Here is a 27,422-nt window from a genome sequence, read left to right on the forward strand (position 1 = left end):
ATATTCACCTAAAAAATAGTAAGCAGCCAGTGATGATGTTTCAGTCTCTTCTTGTTTACCTATAGGAAAGGGATCAGTAAAAAGAGTCACTTTGCCTCTAACTATAATATATACTATATACAAATAATGATGACATATTATCTGTACAATACAAAAGTTGGAAGAGTAAAACTTCTAAAGTTTTGGAATAAAGAGCTGGAGGAACATATGATGTGACCATGTGGGAAGCGCATCTTTATCATTATCAACACCAGGAACCTGCTTGGCCCAACCTAAACTGCCCATGTTATAAAAAAAAAAAAAAAAACAGTTTGTGATAACATAAAATCCTCTGCCCTTTCAGGGTAAGGATGAGACTGAACAGATTAAAATATCATCAGATCTCTCAAGTACACAATAAAATACAACAAATAGAAACATATTCCAGTGAACTGTAAAAAAAATAATTTTGACAATAATAAGCATGTGTATATCATATAATAACTAAAATTAGTACATAGGTAATTGTTACATGTTCTAAATCTTGGCATCAGAAAGTTACTGTTGACACGTTAGATAACACAGCCAGACACGTCACAGTGAACATGTGGAGGCAGGCCTCAGCCTCACCACACCACACCACCTGCCCCAGGTGATGCTGGAACACAGGCTCTTTAGTATCACAACTTGGCAACATTACAACTGAGGACTGATGATCCCGCTGCCACAAAGGGAAAACACAGGACATGACTCATTTTGTCACCCAAAACATTTCTCCTCCTACACTCTACTTGGCAATAGTCTAACGTACACAATTTTGATCTCGTTACATATTTCCTAAGATTCAATTAATTAATACTGTATATCTTACATATAATGTTTAAGTAAAGTTTGCATAAATTAAATTTTTCTTAAAACTATTAAGAGGAAGAATTTGATTGACTCACAAGAACCTTCACAGTTGCAGCTTGGTGTGGGAAGAGTGCTAATCCTCACAACAAGTACAGCATCAGTTACATGTTGGATCATCCTATCACTATATATAAAATGATATGGTAGTATATATAACTGTGTTAAGATATAGGTGAAAGACAAGCTATAAAAGTTGGCTGCATTCCCCTTCCAGCCAGCCACTCCCCAACTCAGGAACTTCTGAGAAAGGAGCTCATGTCTGGCTACCTCAGTGCTCCTTAGTCCACTCACTGACACTTCAATCACTCTCCCTCTCTTCTTTCTTTGCAAAAACTAACTGACAGGGTTTGACATGCAACACAGTTAAATACAATGTTGTTCACATCACTTTCTCTTAATCATATTGTCATATTTCTATATTCTCAAATGCTTTTCGAAGTCACTTTCAATTTTGTAATATGCACCAACCTTCACTATGGAACACTGAGAAAATTAAATATGTTAAGGAATACTTAAATAATTCTCAACTGTTCAACACTGAGGAGGTATTCTGAGTGATGGGACCATCTTACTGGATCCCAAGTAAACATTACTTGTACAGTGACTCCAAACTAGTGAGGAGGAAGGGCATCACATGAAAAGTGATTCTCATGTTCCTATGCTAGAACTAGGAGAGTAACCCACTTCTGATGAAAATGCCAGGCTTACTCAAGGAGGGGACTCTGTTGCACCTCCTCCAGCCTCACTACTTTCTGCCTGCTGTGCCTCACCTACTGCCTGCTGGGGATCTGTGCCATGCTTCTGTCCCCTGACAGACACTGGCACTTCCCGCCTCACCACCTCTTTCTCAAACACACTGCGTGCTGTCACAAACTTAGCTTCGTAGTCCACCTCTGGGTCATGCCTGACCCTTGAATCTCCTTGATGGTGTGCATGGCGGGGCTGTGAGTGAGGGCTGGCTGGGAGGACAGTGGCTGGGTGGGCACGGTAGGAGTGAGACTCTGACGTGCTGGAAGGTAGTGTGGCCGTGCCACTGGTGGTGGTAGTGGCCTCTGAAGGAGGGGAGTCAAGGGCTGATCCGTGCGTATCATCTCGCATGGCTTGGCCACCTTCTCCCACAGGAATGTTGTAGGGACCCCGGGAGTGGTATCCAGAGGAGGTATCTGTGGAAGGGGTGGACTGCCGGGTGTCCAGGTTATTTTCATCAAGAACACTTGGTGGCTGAGTGGAGCAGCGATGGTCTGTGTAGCAGCCAGAGTCACGGCCATGGTCTCCCCGTCGCAGGGCTGCCTCAGTGGTCTCCAGAGTCTCCGGGAGGTCTGGCTCAGGCTCAGAATCAGCATCATGGAGCATAGCCACGGCTGTCAGCAGCTTGGCACACGTCTCTGGGTCAGTGATGCCCAGACAGTCAAGGTCAGCCTTCTCCATGTCACGGAAGTGCTCCAGGTCTTCATACCCATTAAGCATAAATACCTGTAAGGATATTCAGGTATAAAGAGAACGAATGCCTCTGTGAATGTCCTAATATGTCTATTTATGATCAAAGAGTTACAAACATGGTAACAAACTTTAACACAGGTTTAATTCTGTGGCAACACATGTGTCTCAACAAAGCATTCAGACCTGAATGAGGTGGCTGAGGTGGAGGCGAGTGAGCAGTTCCTCCAGGGTGCGGGAGCGGCCACGGCGTGGTGTGGTGCCTCTCCCAGCACGACTCTTGCGGACGGGACGCTCCACCTCTTCCTCCACCAGGATGAACTTGAAATGCCCAACTCTGCCATCTACACAGCCCTTCCACAGGCCAGACGGGTTCTTGGCAATGATGTCGATGGTGTCTCCCTTCTGCAAGCCAGAAGGAAGGTTTATACAAAGACTATCTGAAAAGCTTCAATCTTAGAAGCTAAGATCTGAAGATATATCTATTAATTCTGCTGCTTACTAAGTAAAACTGCCTTAAGGGGATGACCATGTAGATATTTTCATTGTGAGTACTCTTATCTATGCATTTTTCCCAGGCATATCTCTCTCTCTCTCTCTCTCTCTCTCTCTCTCTCTTTCCTAGTCTAGCATTTCAAAAGTTTTCTCCTGTCTCCGCACCATCTACCCTGCTCATGAAGATCCTCCTCAATGGCTCACTCTCTCCTTCTCCCAAGCCACCATCTCCTCCACCAGCACCTTGCCAGCACTGCTCACCTTGAACTTGAGTGCGTCTCGGTCATAAGGTGAGGGCTGACAATCCACCAGGGCCCGTGCACGGCCGATGAAGGGACCTGTGTAAGGTTCAGCATCTTCCCCGGAGAGGGAGGACCGGTTGCTTCCTGAGGGTGCGGCAGCTGTGGCCACCAACCACAGGTTACTCAGGTGTGACATTCAATGCCTCACTCGACACATGACACTCAACTTATTTTTTCTCAATAATATTCAATACTTTGGAATATCTACCATTATTAATGAAGGGATCTTTTTTGCATGAATAATTTGGTTTAACTATGCACTATAATTATAGTATATGTATCTGCCTATTTGATGGAAAAGTGCATGCACTGATGACTGTATAATGTGAGTGTTGAGGCAAAGCAAGATCAGAAAACAATGATGTACAATAATAAAACATGAATTCTAAAATATGGAGACATTTTTTTCTCTATGTAAAACAATGATGTATAATAATAAAACATGAATTCTAAAATATGAAGAGATATTTTTTTCTGTATGTCCTGACTATAGATACTTGTTCCACTTTCATATATGACTACAGTGAGGAGAGTGCAGCAGGACACACCAGGACAGTGATGTGGTGTGATACATGACTGCACAGTCTGCCTCCATTTGTGGTCTCCTCCCTTTCATCTTGTTTCTCTTTGATATTTTTGAGGGGCAGGGACTTGGTACCAGAATAGTTATGATGATGATGATGATGATGATGATGATGATGATGACGATGACGATGATGATGATAATGGTGGTGGTTGTGGTGGTGGTGGTGATTATAGAGATGATGATGATGATGATGATTTTTAGTGATAAAGACAATGATGACAATGATAACAAAATAACAACAATGACACTGGTAGAGATAACATTGACAATGATGACAACAATGATAATACTGCAAGGACTTACCTGGAGGGGCTGATGAAGGAATGCTCTCACAGGAGGCTACAGCAGGGTGGGGGGCTGCAGGGGCTGAGAGTGAGGCCCGGGGCTGGTCCATGGCTCCCAAGGGTCCAGGGGAACTGGATGTGCTGCCTCTGGGACTCTTCAGGCGAGAGATTTTCTTTTGCATGTCCCTTCGAAGACCACGCATGCGACCCACGAGAGAGGCTGACCCTGTCCTCTGTGGTGGGAGGTGGGCGGTTAGTTAGTGTTGGGAGAGTGGGGAAGAGTGGGAGAGTTGAGTTGATTTGCCTGACAACTTAATCTTTTTACTTCCATACAATTTTTTTCTGTAATTATCTAGAACTTCTTAGGTAATATTGTATGCAGTGCTGGGAAAGTAGGGGAGAGTGGGAGAGTTGAGTTGATCTAACAGATAACATAATCTTTTTAAATTCCATACAATTTCTTTTCTAAAATTATCCAGAACTTCTTTAGACAATAATGTGTTGGGAGATCAGGGTGAGTGAAAGATTGGGAGAGTTCATTTGAGACATCTATCTGATGACTTAACCCTTTCACAGCCAGATAATTTTTTTATCATCACCTATAACTTGAACAATTCTGTAAGAACTGCTAGGAGAGGGGAGAAAGGAAAGAGTGTGGGAGAGTTAAGTTGATCTATCTGATAAATTAAACTTTTTCACTGCCAGCCAATTTTTTCTATAGTCCCTAATAATTTAAATAATGTATGCAGTGTTGGGAATGGAGAGTGAGTGCGACTTTGGTAGAGTTAAGCTGACCTACCTTTTCCTGTCAAGCATTTTTTTTTTTCAATATTCATCTATAACTTCTTTAGACAATATTGTTTGCAGTTGGGAGAGTGAGTGGCAGTGAGAGTGTAGTGGGAGAGTTAAGCTGACCTACCTGACAACTTAATCCTTTCATGCCAGACAATTTTCCCCATAACCACCTGCAGAGTCAAGACAATTTTTGCATTTATCTCCTTCCCCTTACTTTCACCATTTCTCTAATGATTGGGAAGGAGGGCCTAAATGACTCCTCTCCTGCTATTCCTGTCTATTGCGTCTATTGTGGCTTTCATCCTGCTTGATTCTGTACAGTAGTCTCCTATATACTGGTTGATGAGTGGGGGATATGAGAATGAACATCAAATAAGGTTGTCTAAGATTGCGGGAGTGGGAGAGGCTATTATTGTTGTCCACGCCGTAAGAAGACGTAATAAGGACGTTAAACACAATGATGATGAAGCTGATGATGACAATGATGGTGTCTTACGTAATTTTGTAGCCTAGAAAACAAAATTAACTCTCTCTCTCTCTCTCTCTCTCTCTGTCCTTGTAAACACTCTTCACCGTGCTCTGAATGTTAACTAAGATCTCGGCAATACAGGAATGAACTAAAAGCTTCCCCCTCTTCAATAACATTCCACTGCAAAACTAATTGACTGCCGAGTATCAATCTAGTAATTCACAATACAGTCTAAAAAAGAGTAAGTTTTCTCTCACTCCCTCTTGATGACTGACCTGCGAACCCTGTATCTATCTATCCTGTCTATCTATCCCGTTTATGCCACATTTTGAATCACAACTACGATTTTTTTTGAGAGTATAATTATAAATGTAATCATGATGAACGTGACACCGTTTCTTGGAACTAAATATTCAACAGGATACAAACTCTATTTAAAGGGAGATGGACTGACCTCCGCCTCCTCCTGCTCTTCATAGTCCGACGAGTGTGAGGGAGAGTGACCGTCCTCGCTGCCGCCACTCATGCTGCTGCGACTCTGCAACACAAAGCACCAATCAGCACTCACCACTCACCACACAAACAAACACACACAAAGGATAGTGCATGCTTTACAACCACAATACAATCCGTAGATTAATCACGAACCGAATGTTACCGAATGTACCAGCACTCAGCACACATACGCAGACGACAGCGCATGTTTTATAACCACCACGAACCGAAAGCAACAGCACGACGTCACCACTCAGCATAAGATGTAACTCATGTTTTAAGTGCTACACGAACAGGTTAATCACGCAACGTATCAGGGTGAACTCAACTCAGCACTCAGCACCTACATAGATACACCTCGTCTCTTAAGTGCTACACGAATAGTTTAATCACGGACCGAAAGTAAAATATGATGGGCACTCAGCACTCAGCACCCATACTTGAGGGGAACCAGCAGCACTGTATCTTGCTGGGACACGGTACGCCAGGTGAGGGCTGAGGAATTAAGCCTCCGAACAGAAACTCATGATGTACTAAGTATTTTCTCGGTAAAGTAAGGTGAGGTGAGGTGAGATGAGGTGAGGTGAGATGAGGTGAGGTAAAGCAAGGTAAGGTGAGATGAGGTGATGTAACGTAAGGTAGGCTAAGGTAAGGTTAGGTAAGGTAAGGAAAAGTAAGGTAAGGTAAGATAAAGAAAGGTGAAGTAGGGTAAGGTAAGACAACATATAATTAAGTAAAGTAAGGTAATGTGTGGTGAGGTGAGGAGAGGTAATAAGATAGTGTACTATAATGTAATGTGGGGTAAGATAAGGTGACGTACAACAATGTAAGATAAGGTAAGGCAGGACACTCCCGCCCGACACTCACCTGTCCGCTGCCCCCATCCTCTGATCCCGGGCGATGTTGATATCACGAGCCTCTCCATATTTATGTCATGTGTCGAAATTTTACGTTATATTTACGATTCTATCCAGCCCAAACACAACGCGTGTCAAGGCGAGAATTTATTATTAGTATTGTATTTGTAGTGTGTGTGTGTGTGTGTGTGTGTGTGTGTGTGTGTGTGTGTGTGTGTGTGGAGCTGCAGCCTAATAGCTTCACGCAGGGGCTGGAGTTGGGGCTAAGGGTCTGGAAGTGTCAGGAGTAAGGTTGGGACTCGCACCGCATCACAGAGGTTGTTCTCTTCTCTCCCAAGCTACATCCACGTCTCGTCTCGAATGCCTATACTTCTTTCCCAGTGCAATATTTCACAAAGTTTAAGTTATATACCACGAATGTCGATATCAGGAGACACTTATCGACCGTAACTCAACCACACCTCGTTAAGGTGAAGTATTCCAGTGGGGGAAGCGGCAGAGGGTGACTAGCGACACTCAGGCGACGAGGCCTTGCTGCCTGACGAATGGCTGACTTAAAGGACGCCTCGTGCCAGTGACAAAGCCCTTTCCAGGCCCTTTCCAGGCCAGAGCCTAGGGAAGGAGGGCGGCGGCCATGGAGGGGCTGAGGTATTGGTACTCTCTCGCGAGATGGAAGTTGATCGGTTGTTTGCGGTGCAACTCCCCTTTAGGCCAGGACCCGAAGGAGGCCCATCCAATGGAGGGCGGCCTTACAGAGGTCGGAGCTCAGTGGGAGGGGTGGGATGGGGCTCAACCACACTGAAGGTGAGAAACCGAGACTGGTGCCCCCACCCCCACCCGCAGCTTTGTCCCAAGGGAAGGAAAACTTGCTGGTGCTCTGCAGGGTGCCGCTGCCGCGCGCCATGGCAACGGGGCTGCCTCTGCTTCTGATACCTGATGCGATATACAACTTACTGATTTTTCTCATTTTATATATCAAGGCCAAGAGAGTTAACCCTCTTGCCCTTGTTCAACGCGGTAAAGAAACACGATACAAGCGGGGCGATTCAAGTCAATGCCGACATCGTCGCAGGGGAGGCGGAGGGCAGGCAGGCAATGCCTCAGGTGCAGGAGGAGAGCGTCATGTCCTAGCAATGTTTTCATCAATGACAATGGCCTCAAATTAGCCGCCGCGTTCCACTGCACGCCCTTCTCTCCATCATATCCACGCCTACAGGTGGCCTCATAAAAAGCCTGAGTTGCGGACAGACACACAACAGCCGCGTCCCTTCCTTTCAGATTTCGAGTGCGGCTACCTGGCGGAAGCAATACAACTTTCGGGTGCATAATAAATATCACGCGTCAAGTGCAGGAGAGACTGCGAGACAGCTACTAATTAATAAGTGTCCAAAACAACAGTTAAAAGTTTGGCTTCGGAAGAGAATCAATATTAGCGACTCGCGCATCTCTTCTCCGCCTCGCTCTAAGCACCGGCGGCCGCGTCCACCTCCCCGCTGAACACACACGCCTTTTAGAGCGGGAGGCAAAGGCTAACAATGCCCAAGATAACGAGTACGGTGCTTTTTCCCTTCATTCTCTAATGTTTACCGTCGAGATCCCTCCGGCAGGGGAATGAAAAGTGGCGGGGAAGGGGAAGCACACTGCTACCTATTCCTCGGGGTGTTTTCATTTTTTCTCCGTGTGCAAATCTCTCTCTCTCTCTCTCTCTCTCTCTCTCTCTCTCTCTCTCTCTCTCTCTCTCTCTCTCTCTCTCTCTCTCTCTCACACAATTACCGCGTGACGCCCCGCCCAGCACCTGCCAGCCAGCTTGCCGCCTCGCGCTAGTGTTAGTGAGCGTGATGCAGCGTCCTTATCACACGTTCCTTTAGTAGCGGGCTGGCAGGTGAGGCAGTGCAGGAGAGGGAGGGTGCGGGGCGTGAGTGGGGAGGCGATGGGTATGGGTGAGGGGAGGGTGGAAAGAGGTGCCCCTAGGAGTGAGGGTGCGTCAGGAGGGAAGGGGCGGCGGGACACTCACAGACACGCAAGACCTTGAGGTGGAGGTGGAGCGAGGGCGCAGCTGTCCAAAGATCCTCCCCAGCAGTCCCTTGCCGTCCTCGTTCCTGGTGTCTCCGTCCCCTTCCTGCCCCCCGGGGGAACAGGGTCCCTCAGGGGATGTGATGCAGATATCGGGGCCTGGCGTCCTGCACTGCACCATTGCTCGCTTGTATTTTTGGTTCCAATTGAGGGTTCGAGGCCGCAGAAATCCAGCCCGCACTGGAGGGCCGTGCTTTTTGGTGCCTCGCGCAGCGTCACCGCCACTGGCTTCCGTCAGGACAGTCCCTGGACGCTCCTGCAGGCAATTTCCAACCTCCACATAGAACGTGGAGCCTCCGAGTCTCTTGACGATGCAGTCAGCCTCTTCTTCATCTTTACTGTTCTTAAACAACACGTGGGAAACCCTCCTCATATAGCCGGGAAGGTTCTTAGCCTTCTCCAGGAGAGTCCTGCTCTTGTCACCGCTCTCGTCGGCTTTAGCTTGCTGCAAAGCCTCCGACAGTAGTCGCGGAAATAATACCTCAGAATGTCGCCACTTTCTCTTTAAGGATTTCACGGAGGCCGCAGCGGACTCCGACTTTGCTCTACGACGGATGACGCCTGTGTCCCCAGAATCCTCTCCCTGGTGACGCCCTGCACCGCTCCGCCCCGCCACCTCCATTTCCTGTTTCGGCCCTTGCCAGATCATGACCGTGTCGTCTCCACCATTGTCTTCCAAGGACTCGTCACCTAAGCCACCAAGCCTCACGCCTCGCAGCGGGGCGCGGCGCGGCATCCCCCGGGGTCTTTTCCAGCGGGAGGACACTCGTCGTGAGGCCCGCCGGCGGAGTGAGGTGTGGCGGGAGGACTCCCACACCCAGGACACCTCCAGAATGTCAGGGCTCGGGGGTGGCTCAGTTTGGGACCTTCCCACATTGTGCTCACGGGTCGGCGGCGGCAAGGGTGTGGCCACATACAGCGCCCTGCGAGGTCTCCCCTGCCGTACCTGAGAGCCTCTTCGTTTGACGCTCCTGGCGCCAGACACGGCGTGCCTCGGCCGCGGCTTGAGGGATGCGGTCTCGGAATGAGGTTCGGGCGTGGTGCGGCGGGAGCGAGGTGTGTGGGAGTCTGGTGTGCGGGACTCCGAGGTAGCATCTGGCTCAGGCGTGAGGGGCACGAGGGTGGCGCTAGACTCGGGAGTGTGGGAGTCCGGCCTGGCGTCAGCGTCAGCAACAGGTGTGTGGGATTCAGGCGAGGCCGCTGAGGCGTGGACCTCGGGTATGACACTTAGTTCAGGGAGGGAGTCCTCGGGTGTGGTGTCAGGGTCAAGGGGGAGTGGCTCTGGTTGAAGAGCATGTCTAGGATCCCCGCCGCTGGAGGACAGTCGTCGTGGGGTGGAGGAGCGGAGGGGCAGGGAGGTGGGTCGTTCTATCTCCTTCTTGCCGGCGCCGCTACGAGCATCCTCCGAGGAGCGGCGGCATGGGGGAGGGAGACGCGACGACTCCATGGTGGCTCCAGGGACGCCACACGCCGCCCCTGGCCCGCCCTTCACATGATTCCCTGCCGCGTAGAGGGAGCGACAGACAAACAGCAAAGTCAGCATCAGCTACTCCCACATGCTGCAGGTGTTAGCGCTCCTCGCGGCACATCCCCAACAAGTGTGTGGGCAGGTGTCACTCTCGCCAGATGCGTGCGGCGCTGTGTATGGGGAGGTCACACCCGTGGCGGCAGGAGCAGCAGCAGGTGGGTAAGTCTTGGCACGCTGCTCAGTGCCACACATAAAGAGACAGTCACTATTTTAGCTCCTGCCAGGGAGGAAAGGAGGGAGGGGAGGGGAGGGGAGGGGCACCACTGTTGATGTTGGTGTCAAGAGTATCACGTGCTTGGTGAGGGGCGCGCCGTGGCTTCCCTCGGCACTGTTTCACCGTCAGACAGTGCAGTGAGTCCAGGTCGCTTCACGCCCCGCCGCCAGGAGCCTTGTGCAGTGAATCACTCCATCGCCGCCGCGTCAGTTCCTTCACTTGGTTCTCGTGGCACCACAACACCCTTGCCGGCGCCTGGTGGCGGCGTGGCGGTGTCAGGTCGCGGAGGGCCAGTGCTCGGGGAGTGGCGTCCGGCGTGGCAGCGGCGTAAGCGTGGCACTGTGGCAACTGTACGTGAGGAACTGATGGCTCTGGCACCGCACTTGCCTCCCCTCACCCCCCTAAAGTTGGCACCCTCACACCTGCCTCCCCCACATCCCTCTCTCGATCCCTCATCTCCTCCCCACTCTTCCTTTGCCCTTTCCCCACTCTCCTCTCTTGCTCTCTATCTCTCTTCGCTCATTCCCCTACTCTCTTCTTCCCCCTCCTCTCCCTCACTCTCTTTCTCTCCTCTTCCTCCTACGCGGCGCACACCTCACTGCGCCACAACTGTGCTAACTAGGAAGTGGCGCACCTGGCGAGCGGCGACGGCAGGTGTGGTGAGCTGGGGGCAGGAGTCACGCTGCTGCTGTCCTCACGCTCCCCATGAAACCTAACCTCATGTGTTTCTTCCGGTTATATCTACATTACCTACCCCCCCTTCACCCCCACTTCCCGAGTCTCTGATATCACTAACATATCTTCCTTTACGCGAGGAGAAAAACAAACTCTATTTCTCTCGGATAGTAAAAGACAATACTCTGAGCCCACTTCTAAAAGGTCGCCTCAGTTACACCGCCACCGACGCGAGGATTCAAGAAAGAACAGCAAAATTCCATACATAGAAGGGACCAGATCAATACCAACAGCTTCAAGAGGCAAGGCTGTCTGTGGTGCGCCCTCTACATGATGAACTACGTGGGTCTGAGATGATGGCTGGTGTGTTGTGTGTCAATGTGTGGCTTTACCCTCGCCTCACCAAGCAGGGTAGTAACTGACGGAGTAGTAGCCATGCACCACTCACTCCACGTCCTTCCTCTCCCCCGATATACACTCATACTCGTAAATCTTCCAAGAGTACACGTCAGTTCCCTTTGTCGCCTTTTTTGTTCAGTTGTGAAATACGTATATCTGTCCATCTGACGTTTGTTGGTGAGATATACAGATGTTGATGGATAAACGACAGACAGGTAAAATAGATAGGTTGGAAGATGAATAAATAAATAGATAGATAGATAGATAGATAGATGGATAGATGGATAAACTGGCGTTGCTCTGGGAACTGGCATTTCAGTGGGCCTTTTTTTTTTTTATTCAAATTTTTGTTGCCCTTAGCCAGTGGCCCTCTTACATAAAAAGAACAGATACACAGATAGATAAGTGGATAGGTAGACAGACACACAGACTGACAAATAGGCAGAATGAAGGAAAGACAGACAGAAATCGATTAAGAGATGGTAAATCCCACAGACACATACACATAAATATACATATAGATATAGATAAACAGAGAGACAGATAAACAGATAGACAAACAGATACACGAGGAAACAGAGACATCTAACAAGTGACAGGTAATTACAACCGGGCTAATTACCTGGCAAATGGAATATACAGCAGGTAACTCAGGTAAGTGTGATTCCCATTGATGAGAAAAACACCTGGACGATACGCGCGGCCAGGGAGTAAGCGGGATTAGCCTCCAGGTGTGTGAAAGGGTTGCATACTTGGATGAAGGTAAATTACGAGACGAAGGAATATTAAAGACAGAACAGCAAATAGAAATGATTAAGATGAGGGGAGCAGGGAGGAGGAGGAGGAGGAGGAGGAGGAGGAGGAGGAGGAGGAGGAGGAGGAGGAGGAGATGATTACGAAGATTATGATAAAAATACTACACCAATACTGGACATTTTCGTACAGTAAGTCTTAAGAAGAGGAATGATGACAACAAGGACGACGATGACGAAGAAGGAGAAGACGGAGAAGATGATGAACAGTGATAATGGTAACGAAGAAGACAAAAAGCGCTTTCAAACTTTTCTACTTCCTCCCTTTCATGTTCTCCTTCCGCTGCGTTCCAAGGTTATTTGAAAATGAGTAAATGTAAAGACGAATAAAGAATACACGCAGATTCTCTTGTTTCGCTCTCTTTCTTTGTTTGTACGCACGTGGGTCTGTCTCTTGTGTTCTAGTTTCTATTGTGTATCTACTCTCCCTCCCTCTCTCCCCCCCTCTCTCTCTCTCTCTCTCTCTCTCTCTCTGGTTTACATTTTCTTGGTTCCTTTCTTTCCTTTTTTTCTCTCTCAATTATTCATTCTCCGTTCATATTTCCTTATTCTTTTCGCCTCATTTCTTTTCTCTTCATTGCCTTTATTCTTCTTTTTTCCTCCTTCTTTATTTTTCTACCTTTCCTTTCCTTCCCATATCTTACATTCTTCATTCGTTCTTTTTACTCCCATTTCCCGTCCGTCCCATACCTTCCTCCCATACCTCTTCCCTCCCTCTCCTTCTTTAACCTCAGACACACAAAAACAACCTTCCTTCCCTTCCTCCCTCCTCCCTCCCCCCAACGCCGGGCCGGTAAAGGTTCATTAGAGTTGCACATAGCGGTGTTGAAATTACGTTTAAGAGAGATGGTACGTACCGTGCGGTGTGTTGTCGCCGCTTCCGTAATGACACACACACACAAACACGCACACACACACACACACACACACACACACACACACACACACACACACACACACACACACACACACACACACACACACACACAAGACAAAATGCCACTTGCTCCCTCTTCACAATCGCATCACAGTCTCCCAGTCTCACCTCAGCAGCATTTATACACCACACCTGCAACTCTTCAGAAAGAATCAGGGCTTAGTAATTACTCTACACAGGTGAGGCAACAGGTAAACCCGCCCTCATTTACTTAACCCCTGATAACAGTGAATTTCTCTCCCTCACACGAATGCGCGAGGTGAATGCGAGTATTTTTACATATTATTCCCGTGTGCAGGTGAGCGTGTACAGGTGAGGCAGGTGGGAATCATTCACGCACTTCCCCTTTATGCTACTCGTACGTCAGGGAGCAGCAACATTTATCATTTTCGCGAGCTATGTCCCCAAACACAAGTTCATAATTACACGCGGGCTGACATTTCCCACTCGGTAACGGCCTCACATGAGCACTTCCTCCTGCAGGTGAGTAAAAATGCAAAACTCCCCTATCCCCTCCCCCTCCCAAACTCGTGTCGGTATATTAAAGTCTCCGGTAAAAGTAGATTCCCTGAAGTGAGGCGGAATAACTACTATGTCAATACGTAGTCAGTCATTCAGTGAAGGACGCCAGACAGATGTGTAAAGAGTGGGGGTGTGCGGGGAGGATTCAACAGGTGTGTGGCGGAGGTCACTGCACACCTGTCTTATTACGTCCTGGAGTGCTGGAGTGAAGGACATATGCTAGGATGCTAAGGTTGGATCCGAGTGAGGATGAAGGATTGTGGTAAATGATAAAGGTGAGATGGTGATTAAGGAGGAGGGAACAGGTGAGGGACGGAGATGAGGGGACGTGGAATAATGCGTGTGGGAGAGGATGGGAGCGGATGAAGGGTGGAAGTTAGTGAAAAGTTGGAGGGAACAGACTAAAGCAAATGCGTAGACAGAATGGAAAGGTGATAGGTGACAGTGGACGCTTCCTACGTGGACTTGTATAATGCTGCCCGTTGCCACATCACACTGCACGATCCACTAACTAACTCACATTTCACTGATCCACCCACGCAACTCCACACCTTTTCAAATACTACAAACATACATTTTTTTTTCGAGAATAACATCCAATCCCTCACATATTTATAGACCTATCCACTTTCATATCACGGTTCATGATCCATTATCTCCACATTTCACTGATCCACCCACGCACCTCCACACCTTTTCAAATACTGCAAACACATTTTTTTTTTGAGAATATCCCTTTCCTCCCATATTTATAGATCTCTCCACTATCATATCACGGTTGACGATCCACTAACGCCTTCACATCTCACTGGTCCACCCACGTACTTTCACACCTTTTCAATTACTGCAAACACACCTTTTTTGAGAATAATATGCATTCTCACACTTATTTATAGATTCTTCCACTTTCATATCACGGTTTATAATCCACTATGTCTCCCACATTTCACTAATCCACCCACGCAACTCCACACCTTTTCAAATACTGCAAGCACCCCTTTGTTGAGAATAACATCCACTTCCACACATTTATAGACCCATCCACTTTCATATCACGGTTGACGATCCACTAACGCCTCCACACCTCACTGCTCCACCTTCACCTCTCTGTGGATACTGTAAACATTCCCTTTTTAAAGATCCTCCTCCCGACATAAACCCTTCTACTTCCACATCAAAGTCCACAGTTCAGTAGCTATTCCACATCACAGTGCTCCACCTCTATACGCCCACACCCTTTCAGATACTATGAACATCCACTTTAAAAGAGAAACCATCCACCGCCACACCACTATAGACCCTGTTCTTCCACTACACCAGTACTTTTCCACATCCCACATCCCCACATCCACATTTTCAACACAACAAGCAGCTCCTATTTTTAACTAAGAACCCCACAAATATAGGTCCTGTTCCCCACTATACCAGTACCTTTCCACATTCCACATCAGTCTCTTCAAAATAAAACAAACTCCCCTTTTCAAGAACCCTCACAAAAACACTAACCCTCATTGCTGCAGTACACTCACCCTCGCCCCTTCCCCTGACCACACCGCACACACCACACGCACCACACGCCATCCTCCTCCACCACCAAGCTGTCGAAATCACACGAAGTGACCGCCAGTCTTGTGTTCCCGCGGCCACAGCAAAACCTCGCGGCAGAAGGACCGCAACAAGCCTTTCTCCCGCCCTTCTTCAATCCTTCCGAGCGCTTCCCTTGGAGTCTCCACACGCCTCAGTGAGCAGCGCAGGTGATCAAAGACTCTCGCCTCCCTCACGTGCGGAATGGCCAGGTAAATAAACAAGTGAAGGTTACTGCTTAATGGCGAATGAGTGGTGGTGAGGAGGTAATGGGGCAGGTGTAAGTCATTATGTGTTAGTATTTACATAATGGTGAGGATAGGAGGAAAATGGGACGTGTGTGTATTATGCACTACGTGACTGGGCCACCCTCCCCCTACACACACACACACACACACACACACACACACACACACACATACACGGGGGTACCTTGAAAGGGGAGGTTAAACAAACAAACAGGAGGGAGAGAGACGGGAGAGGGCAAAGGGAGGGAGACACTGTGTATGGAGGAGGGAAGTCAACGTACAGACAAAGAGATGTGTTGGGGAGGAGAGTCTAGACGCCACCCAGAGCCATGAAGAAAAGCCCTCCCCCAAAAAACGCCCCCCTGTTACTATATTTTTAAGTCATTCTCTTGTTCTTATACACGCGTCAAGGCGGAGGAGGGGCGGCAGTGGCAGTCTGAGTAGTATTCACCACCTCGCTTTATAAAGGAGTGGCGGAGGGCGACGAAATGATGTGGGTTCGTGTATAGAAGTGTGTTTGTGTGTTGAGGGGGGGGGAATGTTTGTGTGTTCGTGCTACCGTGACTGTCTTTTTGGTGGGTGATTGTATGCGCGTGCGTGCGTGTCTGTGTCTGTGTCTGTCTGTGTGTGTGTGTGTGTGTGTGTGTGTGTGTGTGTTTAACCCTCCGCCTTCTCTCTGTCTCTATCTCTTTCTCTCTTTAAGGTTACTGGTCCACGCTGTTACGTCGTGGTAGTGGTGGTGGTGGTGGTGGTGGTGGTGGTGGTGGTGGTGGTGGTGGTGGTGGTGCGGCGGCGGAGGCAATGATGGTGGTTGGATTTTTTTTTTCCCTACATAAAAGTAGATTGTTTTTGAGCTACAGATTAAATGCCAAAAACCATGACCTCTCTCTCTCTCTCTCTCTCTCTCTCTCTCTCTCTCTCTCTCTCTCTCTCTCTCTCTCTCTCTCTCTCTCTCTCTCTCTCTCTCTCTCTCTTCTTTCTCTTTCTCTCTCTGCAAATAAACACTAACGGAAACTGATAACGTACAGTACGACCTACCACACACACACACACACACACACACACACACACACACACACACACACACTTTCTCCTTCCATCTCCTGACGCTGACCGCTTTCCAGGGCCACGGCCAGTCTTACCCTAAGGGCTTCCCCGCCGCCGACGTTGCCGCCACCTTCAGTCACTTTACGGGCTACTTTCATCTCTCTCTCTCTCTCTCTCTCTCTCTCTCTCTCTCTCTGGCACTACCTTTCTTTTCATCTTATTTGTGTTTTTATTAAGTTTCTTTCTTGTTTCGTATGCAATTCTCTCTCTCTCTCTCTCTCTCTCTCTCTCTCTCTCTCTCTCTCTCTCTCTCTCTCTCTCTCTCTCTCTCTCTCTCTCTCTCAGCTTTCTCTCTTTTCCAGTTAATGGTATATCTTATTTAGCCTTATCATCTTCTTCCTCTTCCTTCTTCTCTTCCTATCATCTTATTACTTTATTTAGCCTTATCATCTTTCTCTTCCTTCTTCTCTTCCTATCACTCTCTTTCCTGTTCTCTTGCTGTTCTTATGCTTGTTTTTCTTTGTGTCACACATGCTGGAAGATAATGTCTCTCTCTCTCTCTCTCTCTCTCTCTCTCTCTCTCTCTCTCTCTCTCTCTCTCTCTCTCTCTCTCCCTCTCTCTCCCCCATTCATTCAAGAACTCCACCCTATTCTTCGTTTCTTTCACTCTCTTCCTTTATTTCTTCCTATTTCTATTCAGTACTCCTTTCTTCTTCCTCTAACCTCCTTCCCACTTCAGTTCCTCCTTCCTGCTTCCTCACTGCCGCCACCACACCCCATTTTTTGCCTCCCCACTCCCCACTGTCTGAGCTTCTTCCTCCTCACCACTAGACTCACTATATTAAGACTTTTTCCTCTTCTCTCCCCTCCTCTCTCTCCTCTCCCTTCCTCAATTCACCTCCGTTCGTCCTTTTTTCCCTTCCGTCTCTCAGCAGTCTCGACACTTGTTCTCTCTCTCTCTCTCTCTCTCTCTCTCTCTCTCTCTCTCTCTCTCTCTCTCTCTCTCTCTCTCTCTCTCTCTCTCTCTCTCTTCCACTAACCTATTACGTTGTTTTCTGTCTGCTCTCCTCTTCCTCTCTTCCTACTCCCTGTGTTTCGGTTCTCCCTAGGCGGAAGTTAGAAACACACACACACACACACACACACTTCCTGTTGGAACACGCGATAGAGGAGTCCATATTTATACGCAGTAACCGATAGAGAGAGAGAGAGAGAGAGAGAGAGAGAGAGAGAGAGAGAGAGAGAGAGAGAGAGAGAGAGAGAGAGAGAGAGAGAGAGAGAGAGAGAGAGAGAGTTTAACAAGGCATGATCTTCACCTAACGCTCATATTACTTCGGGGACAGATTGGAGAAATTCATTCCACCCCCCCCATCCTCCTCCCCTCCGCTCCTCCACGTACCCCCCCCTCTTCCCCAAGCTCTCTCCTCTCCTTACCTGCCCACTCAATCCCAGCCACGTAACACCTTCTCCTCCCCCCTACTCTCAAGCCCACTCCCTCTGCCCACCAGTGCTACGTTAAAAGGTCTTGGACAGAGTTGTGTGTGTGTGTGTGTTGTTTTGTTCCCTCAAATCACTGTTAGTACCCGAGAGGTGCCACGTTAATGTCAATGAAGGAAAAAGAGGGGAAAAAGGGAGGAGGAGGAGGAGGAGGAGGAGGAGGAGGAGGAGGAGGAGGAGGAGGAGGAGGAGGAGGAGGAGGAGGAGGAGGAGGAGGAGGAGGTGATAGTGAAAGAAAAGCGGAAGTAAGTTGATAAAAGTACGTGTGTGTGTGTGTGTGTGTGTGTGTGTGTGTGTGTGTGTGTGTGTGTGTGTGTGTGTGTGTGTGTGTGTGTGTGTGTATTAATAGAAGTGGTAGCCATTTTACGCAGCAGAAACAATAGTATTCAAACAGTAGTAGTAGTAGTAGTAGTAGTAGTAGTAGTAGTAGTAGTAGTAGTAGTAGTAGTAGTAGTAGCAGTGGGAAGCGACAATTGTGAAGGAATGTAAATAACAAATGCAAGGAAAGGAGAAACAGAAGAAAAAGATAAAAATAAAGATAGAAAGAAAGAGGAAAACAAGTAATATTTTTAAGAAGCGCTCCACAAGGCTTAAAACACAGCTAACACAAATACACAGGCGAGGCAAGTGTGTGTGTGTGTGTGTGTGTGTGTGTGTGTGTGTGTGTGTGTGTGTGTGTGTGTGTGTGTGTGTGTGCGTGCGCAGATGGTCTATGTTACTCAGTTCACCTCGTCCGGCCACTCAGTCACTAGGCCACACACACACACACACACACACACACACACACACACACACACACACACACACACACACACACACACACACACACACCACACACACACACCACAGTTTACAGTAATTCAACGGTGCATTACTTGCCGTTACGACTTCAATAAAAAAAATATACTAGTCTTTCACTATGTGGGCCGTGTGTGTAATAATAATAATAATAATAATAATAAACGGTTTATAATTTAGGCAGTTGACAAACTGAAAATGTACATAGGGGATGGGGAAAAACTTAACATTAATCCTAACGGTAAGACTAATCTAGGAGGGAAATACTATCGATTGATGGCTCGCACCATGGTGGGAATCGCACTGAGTCTGTACCGGTCTGAGTCTGTACCGGTCCGTGCGCGTGTGTGTGTGTGGTGTGTGTGTGTGTTTGTGTGACATAGACAGTGGTATGTAGTGTAGTTCATAGTTCTTGTTTTTTTTTTCCTCCGTTCATTAATGTAAGATGTCTCTGATGCTGGAATATAACTATTATTATTATTATTATTATTATTATTATTATTATTATTATTATTACCATTATCATTATAGAACACTAAGGAAGAAGGGAAGGACGAACGGGAGGGAGGGAAGGAAGGAAGGAAGGAAGGAAGGAAGGAAGGAAGGAAGGAAGGAAGGAAGGAAGGAAGGAAGGAAGGAAGGAAGGAAAGATAAGAAAAAGAAGGTAGAGTAAAATATGGGAGAGAGAGAGAGAGAGAGAGAGAGAGAGAGAGAGAGAGAGAGAGAGAGAGAGAGAGAGAGAGAGAGAGAGGAGAGAGAGAGAGAGAGAGAGAGAGAGAGAGAAATTGTTTGTTTTGTTTCATTCATTCACTTATTTATTTATGAAGCAGCAACATCAGTATCACGTGTCCCTTCGAGAGAGAGAGGAGAGAGAGAGAGAGAGAGAGAGAGAGAGAGAGAGAGAGAGAGAGAGAGAGAGAGAGAGAGAGAGAGAGAGAGAGAGAGAGAGAGAGAGAGAGAGAGAGAGAGAGAGAGAGAGAGAGAGAGAGAGAGGGAGGTCAAGTCAGGTCAAGGTCGTATCGGGTCAAGAAGTCTCCAGTGAAGTCAGGCAGCAGGGGATCAAATGTCCAGAAGTGATAAAAGCCATCTGTGACCTGACATGGGAGGGAAAGGTCAGTGTGTGTGTGTGTGTGTGTGTGTGTGTGTGTGTGTGTGTGTGTGTGTGTGTGTGTGTGTGTGTGTGTGTGTGTGTGTGTGTGTGTGTGTAGGTGTCCACTTGCTTAAATGGTGAAGGTGGCGCAGGAAGAGGAGGAGGAGGAGGAGGAGGAGGAGGAGGAGGAGGAGGAGGAGGAGGAGGAGGAGGAGGAGGAGGAGGAGGGACTGCACGGATATTAAAGAAGAAAGAAGGGAAAGAAGACAAGAGAGGATTGGGGGAAAGCAAGAGGAAGGAATTAAAAACATTAAGTGGTGATAAGAGGAGGGAGGAGGAGTGAGGGAGGGCAATGAGGAGGCGGAGGAGGAAGAGAAGGCGGATGAAAAGTGGAAGGAGAAAGAGAAATAAAGAAGTGAGGAGACTGAAGGAGAGAAGAAAGGAAAGAAGGAAAGGAGGCATGAAATATGAGGAGGAGGAGGAGGAGGAGGAGGAGGAGGAGGAGGAGGAGGAGGAGGAGGAGGAGGAGGAGGAGGAGGAGGAGGAGGAGGAACGAGTGGATTAGGTCATGGTGAACTGGACCACCACCACCACCACCACCGCCACCACCACCTTCACCACCGCCACCCAGGAACACCAGCTATAACGTGTAATGTAGGAAGCTCTCCGCTGTTACCTCCACCGATCCCTCCCACCTCCCACGCAGCACAATTCCTCCTCCCCACCGCAGAAGACGCATTATCATCATCTTAACTTGAGGCGAGCACTGCAGCCCGACAGCAACAACAACAACAACAAGAGCGGTTCTCCAGTCTTAGCCAGAAACGTTTCACAATCATAGTAGGAAGCAATTCACGCCCTTAGGTACTCCAAAGACTGTACTTTAAGACCTCTACTGCCACCTACCCTTCCCCAACCCCCCAACGCGAAGGCCAACCCCTATCACCGTCATCACTAACCCTTCCCCCACCAGCCCCCAACCCCAAGGCCAACCTCTACGCTGCCACTAACCCCAACCAGTCTCCACCACCACCGTCGCCACCACCACTGTCCAGAAACCTCGTAACTTCAGTGGAACATTACTCGCACTAACTCAAAACTCGTAACACCACCTCAACATCACCACCTTGAGGAGTTGCAACACCACCCACCACCACCACCCACCACCGCTGCCACCAACACCCGTACACTTCCCTCTCACCTGTCTGGCGTGAGAATACATAACTTAGCCTCACCACCATCACCACCTTACATACTCACATCATCAGCTCACATACTCAGACCATCACCATCACTACCTCACATGCTCACACCACCACCATCACCACCTTCCATTTTCACATCATCACCATCACCACCTCACATACTCACACCACAAGCATCACAAACACATCATCATAATCAACATCGTGACCCTTGGAATTGTACCTCCTTCGGGATCATTTGCATCGAGGTCTCCACTTACACTGGCGAACCTCTGCATAGCCCCCGACACCTGCACCTTCAGGAATGCAGGACTTCCCCTCCACCTCCTTCAGACGTGACAGGAGAGCACAAGTGGCCTCTTCACCACAATACAACACCGCCACCCACATCCACTTCGGTGAGTAAAAATAAGAAGAGATAAAAAAAAGGGGGACTGACCGGTTTGATATTACTCCCTTACATTGAAGGTGACAGAAGGACGCACTGAGGGACCTCCCAGCAGCCACAACACAGATGCTGAGTGCTGAGTGCCGAGGATAAACACTTATTGCTTCCCCAAACCTCAGCATCCTTCACCACATCCTTCCTCGGATACTAACATTACGACTCTTCCGCAATCCTTTGTCTCGCGTGTCCTCCTCCTCGTTCACGCTGTCCTCCGTCACCTCCAGCGCTTCCTCGATCTCTGACATGTCCAGGGCATCGTCCTCCACCAGCAGAGCGCCCTCGCGGTAGAACACCCCCGCCCGTGTGTCTGTGGAGACGCGCCCGCACAGCACCCGTCATGAGATTAAGCACCTGTGTGGCCCGCATCTTGGCAGGCATGGTGGTGGTGGTGGTGGTGGTGCAGGACACACACCTGCGGCAACACCTGTCTGTGCACTTAATGGGCGGCCCTTGGGGAGCACGCGGGGATCAGGTGGTGCGGCCGAGAACACGTGATCTGGACTTTCCAAGAAGCACCTGGAGTCTATCACGACAGAGCACCACACGCCTTAATCTGCACCACAGCACCACAGCACCACAGCACGCCGCCCTTGTCCTGCCTGGCACACGGCGCGGTAATCACTGCTCTCGTCTCGCGGCCACGCCCTGCACTGGGCTCCCGAGGCACACGCCGCTGCCTCGCTTCGCCCCGCACTGCTCTTGACGCCGTGAAGGACCCGCGTCTCAGCCGAGCAGGGGAGAGGGATGCCCTTGAGGACCCCGACCGCAGGCTACGGGGGGAGGCAGTGACACGTGCCCCCTACCCTGTACCCCACCCCCGCGCTCTCTCTCTCTCTGAACCCGTCACATAACCATATCTAACCCACGCAAACATCTACACTTCTTGTAACCCCCAAACGAGATCTGAAACACGTTTGCTACACAGCAGAACACTCGTCCACAACCCGTCCCATCCGAGGCTGCCAGTCCCCCACTTCCCTAACTCCCTCTCTGCCTTGGCGAACACAACACGCACGGGGGCATACATAATGTGGTTGTGTGTATTTTCCTAATGCAAGCTCAAGGTTATTACTGCAGAAGTAGTAGTAGTAGTAGTAGTGAGAGGAGGAGCACACGGAGTAATGAAAGGAGGAGGTAAGAACAACAGGAAAAAGAGATAAGAAAGAAGTAGGAAAATAACACAGTTGAAAGAGAAGGAAGTGGAGGAATTTACTAGTGCAGAAGAAACGTAGCTACGTAAATACGTACACACACACACTCAGGGGCAGGTGCATGTATACCTGAAGACACGCTTACAAAAACACACACGAACACACGTTCATACATACAAACAAACACACATACATGAACCTGGAGGTGTTGTAAGAGTGGGCAGTCCTGATCTACCCCCTACCCACCCCTCCAACCAGCCCCAACACCTCCATCGAAGACCACAACCCCCTCCTCCCTCCCCCACCAAATCCCATGCACCGGGCAATCCAAACCCAGTAGTCCTTGGCTTTTTTTCCCTACCAACCCAACTCCTTCAAGCCAGCGCCCCCCATTCACTGACTGCCACCCCCACCACCACTACCACCACCACTCCTTTACCCCCCATCAAGACGTTAATTCTTTGTGTTCTCTTGTGTTTCCTGAGAGAGAGAGAGAGAGAGAGAGAGAGAGAGAGAGAGAGAGAGAGAGAGAGAGAGAGAGAGAGAGAGAGAGAGAGAGGAGAGAGAGAGAGAGAGAGAGAGAGAATCAATGACTATGTATGCAGAAACTTGAACTGTTGGTTAGTTGTGAACAAGGCAAGAGGGTAAACAACAAAAAAGAAAGATACAAAGAAAAAGGATGAAAAAAAAAGTCAAACAACATACTTCTCTTGCCTGGTGTGTGTGTGTGTGTGTGTGTGTGTGTGTGTGTGTGTGTGTGTGTGTGTGTGTGTGTGTGTGTGTGTAATATAAGTGCGATCACGTTTCTCTTCTATATACACACACACACACACACACACACACACACACACACACACACACACACACACACACACACACACACACACACACACAGACCTTGGGGAGCTGGGTTGGGGGTATTGGGGGATGTTCTAGGGAGGGCAGGGGGAGAGGAATAGGGCATGTCAGTGGGTCGCCTGCCCATCTGTTCTGTCTCAAGTGAACAACCTCCCCTTCCCTCACCACACCCTCCCCCATTCTCTGCGTTCTCCCACCCCCCACCCCCCACCCAGTTGTGTCCCTTGGCGTATGTGTACACAAGAAGAGATAAACGCGACAGGCTGTGTAAACGTGTGTGTGTGTGTGTGTGTGTGTGTGTGTGTGTGTGTGTGTGTGTGTGTGTGTGTGTGTGTGTGTGTGTGTGTGTGTGTGTGAAAGTTGCTCGGCGGCAGATCAACATTTATGTGGAAACCGAAAAAAAAAAAAAAAAAAAAATCACGGCTTTCCCTGATTTCTAGTTTCTGCTTCACCACTTATTTGTCTGATGCTGCTACTACTGTGTGTGTGTGTGTGTGTGTGTGTGTGTGTGTGTGTGTGTGTGTGTGTGTGTGTGTGTGTGTGTGTGTGTGTGTGTGTGTGTGTGCCGCGTCAGGAGTCAGGAATGTGGGTCAGGGTAGGGGGCGAGCAGTTCTCCTAGTTCAAGGCCTATAAGCGGTGCATCTACGAGGGAAAGGATGGTACGGTGCCCATGAGGGGAAGTGGGGGGTAAGAGATAGGAGGAAAGGGCACCTCTCCTGTTAATAAGGGGATGGGAAAGCGCGCAACTTCATGGCAAGATAAATACAGAGATGGAATGAGGGGAGTGTCTAATGAAGGGAAAGAATGGTGGGTATTACTGAAGGGGGCATGGAGCACCTTCACTGCCTGACGGGGAAGGTTAAGCTAGGGGATGCTGGGTGGAAGGGGAAGAAGAGGTCTCCCTCCTGAAGGCGTGAGGGAAGCAGGGAGGCTGACGACCTGCCTGACTGGCTTCCGGCAGATCACAGTCTGTTCCTGCTACTCGTTTTCTCTTTGTGGCTGAAGATGGCAAGCGTGTCTGGGGTTATTACTTTTACTCTCTCTCTCTCTCTCTCCTCTCTCTCTCTCTCTCTCTCTCTCTCTCTCTCTCTCTCTCTCTCTCTCTCTCTCTCGTGTGTGTGTGTGTGTGTGTGTATGTGTGTGAGGAAGGGGACCTACCTTGCTCACACTCCTGGAGCGCGTCACCCTGCGGCCGGCCACCAGCAGGGAGGCCACGAGGGGCTGCTTCAGGAGGGCCAGGCTGTCGCGGCGCCTCAGCCCCGAGGGACTCAGCACGGACTCCCGCAGACGCTGACCCAGGCCCGCACGGGGGGACTTGCGGCGGTGCTGGGGAGGGGGGCTGGCGGGGGTCACCACCATCACACTCTCCCCACCACCACTACTGCTCACCACCACCACCGCCGCCGCCCCCACCACGCCCCGCCCTCCAACTCCCACGTCCTCCACCACCATCGTAACTCGTCGGCGCACACACGAAATGGACGGTGTTCCCAGAGTCACTCAGCGCTCATCTTCCCACGGCGGGAAAGACGGGCGGTGACGGCACACACACACAGACACACACACGGCTCCGCTTCACAGTTCTGGGCTTGTAATCAACACTTAAGTTTATCACGCCTTTTTTTCCCCCTCTCGGCGTTCTTCTCGCCTCGGGACACACACACAGACAGGACAGACACGAGGCTGCCAGGCGGGTGTACGAGACGAGAGGAGCGGGAGGCACTGCGGCAGGGCGTGTTCCTTTCCTTGTTACTGTGCTCTCGTCACTTTCCTGGGGACCTTAACTTGTCTACTGAGCACACGGGGATGGGTGCGGGAGGGTGGGGTGAGGGTGGGTGAGGGCGGGTGCAATCTTCTACGTAGGGTGATGCTTGAGTCTTACAATCTTTTTTTTTTTTCTATTTCTTACGTAACTAGGTCTCTGTGTCTCTTTATCACTGGCACGACACACAGGCGAGGTTGTCTACTAGTACTGTCCTACGGGGGGGAGGGGGCGGAGGGCAGGCATGCAGGCGTTGTTGGTTCGTGAGCGACTCAAACACTGATCTCAACTCTGACCCGACACAAGCTATGCCCTCGTGAGTGCTTCTCGTCCCTTCACTGTGAGGCCAACTGGAAGGCAAGACACACGTGAAATAACACCAACACACGCACACGCAAAAAAAAAAGGGCGACACGAACACATGCAAGAAAAAAAAAAGAAAAAAAGAAAAAAAAAAACATACACAAAAGATAGAAACATCAAAACCCTCCCCAAAAGGCACCAGAAACACCACCACAAATCCCTCTTCCCTTACCACAATAATCACGAAATAATGGAGTTACCCACACAAAAAGCCCTCCATTGAATGACAGAAAACGTGACTATCAGAAAACGGACCATAACATTACAAGAACCGGGGTGGGTTGGGGAGAGGGGGGGAGCGAGAGGTAGCACGGACAGGTAACCCCCCCCCCCCAACACCTCTCCACAACCTTCGCACCTACACGCACGCCCCCACCGTTACCTGAAGGCTACGTAGGCACGGCGAGGCACGGTCGGGCACGAAGAGTCAAGGCAAAACACTCCCCTCTCACTCACCTCTCCCTCCTAAACCCTTTCTTAACGAATTCAGAAGACTACATTAAACTCCTCCTCCTCCTCCTCTTCCCCCACATCCTTCTCCTCCTCCTCCTCCAAGGCCATTCAAGCGTCGCCCCTCCAGTCTTGAGTACGCGATAATGAGTCTTGCGTCATGTGAGGGGAAGACAGAAGGGGCGGAGGGAAGGGGAGGATACTGGGAGGGAAATGGAAGAACGTCAATAGGAAGGGAAGGAAAGAGGTGAAGAAGGGGATAGATAATAAGAAGGAAAGGAGGAATAATGAAAGATGAAAAGAGGTATGTAAGGAGAGAACGATGGAAAGGGAAGGAGGAATGAATAGAGGGGAAGGAGATGGAAAGAAAAGAGGGAATAGAAAAAGAAAGGGTGAAGAGAAAAGAGGCAGAAGAAGGAAAGATGATGAAAGAACATTAAACAAGGAAGGATGGGAGATGATAGAAGAAAGGAAGTGAGGCTGAAAGATGTAAGTAGAAAAGGAATGGCAAGGGGATGAGGCGAGGAAAAATATATGGAACGATGGAAGGAAGGTGGAATGATGGTAGGAAGGATAGAGGGAAGGATAGGAGCTGCAAGAAGGATATTTGGAAAAGGATAACAAAAGGTGAGACGAGGGAAAAATTTAAGGAACGGAAGGAAGGAAGGATGGATGAAAGGGGGTGAAGGAGGGCAAGGGGACAGCAGGATTTACGGAAGGATGAAGGCGTGGATGAGCGGACGTAGATTAGGGCGAGGAAGGGCGTCAGGTTGAATGTGGATGTAATTTAGAACCTTATAGCAATACCGGATATTTGATGTTTACTGTGTGTGTGTGTGTGTGTGTGTGTGTGTGTGTGTGTGTGTGTGTAAACAGTGCATGGCGACACAGTAAGCTTCCTCTCCTGGGTTTCGTTTCCTGACAGCTGTGAAGTCAAGTTAATTATATAGACCCACTCTGGTAAATCCAACTCCATTTCTGTGTTAATGAACGTTCTTCCTTTCTTTCCTATTGCATGAGCACACATTTCCGCTTCTCTGTCTCTGTCTGTATCTTTCTTTCTTTATCTTTCTCCATAAGTTCTTTATTTTCACTGACCTGTTTTCTGAGCTTACTTTCCTTTCTTTTTTTGTTGTTTTTACTTTCTTTC

General features: G+C 49.0%; 2 protein-coding genes across 3 annotated transcripts in view; both read right to left on the bottom strand.

Annotated features, from left to right (window-relative positions):
• Positions 1-90: 90 nt before the first annotated feature.
• LOC135114768 (uncharacterized) lies at positions 91-10,863 on the bottom strand. The gene is made up of 6 exons (XM_064030829.1): positions 8,626-10,863; positions 5,714-5,797; positions 4,015-4,228; positions 3,085-3,224; positions 2,515-2,733; positions 91-2,364 (listed from the first exon to the last, which is right to left on the bottom strand). The coding sequence occupies exons 1-6, from the start codon at positions 10,225-10,227 to the stop codon at positions 1,600-1,602; spliced, it is 3,024 nt and encodes a 1,007-aa protein (XP_063886899.1). The 5' UTR covers positions 10,228-10,863; the 3' UTR covers positions 91-1,599.
• Positions 10,864-25,147: 14,284 nt separating this feature from the next.
• Positions 25,148-27,422, bottom strand: part of LOC135114775 (uncharacterized) — a 34,259-nt gene continuing 31,984 nt past the window's right edge. For both annotated transcript variants that reach the window (XR_010275671.1, XR_010275670.1), the window contains exon 5: positions 25,148-25,809. The gene's annotated coding sequence lies outside the window, so the exon portion shown is untranslated. The remainder of the gene's footprint in view (positions 25,810-27,422) is intronic.

Source organism: Scylla paramamosain, chromosome 28, assembly GCF_035594125.1.
Source record: "Scylla paramamosain isolate STU-SP2022 chromosome 28, ASM3559412v1, whole genome shotgun sequence".
NCBI classification, from domain to species: Eukaryota; Metazoa; Arthropoda; class Malacostraca; order Decapoda; family Portunidae; genus Scylla; species Scylla paramamosain.

What these genes read in the sequence shown, in the direction of transcription:
- LOC135114768 (XM_064030829.1), bottom strand. Translation starts at nt 10,227, where the DNA reads ATGCTGACTTTGCTGTTTGTCTGTCGCTCCCTCTACGCGGCAGGGAAT. An exon ending in TCCTTCATCAGCCCCTCCAG is followed by an intron (nt 3,225 to 4,014) that starts GTAAGTCCTTGC and finishes TGGTGGCCACAG; the next exon opens with CTGCCGCACCCTCAGGAAGC. An exon ending in GAGACGCACTCAAGTTCAAG is followed by an intron (nt 2,734 to 3,084) that starts GTGAGCAGTGCT and finishes TCTGGCTTGCAG; the next exon opens with AAGGGAGACACCATCGACAT.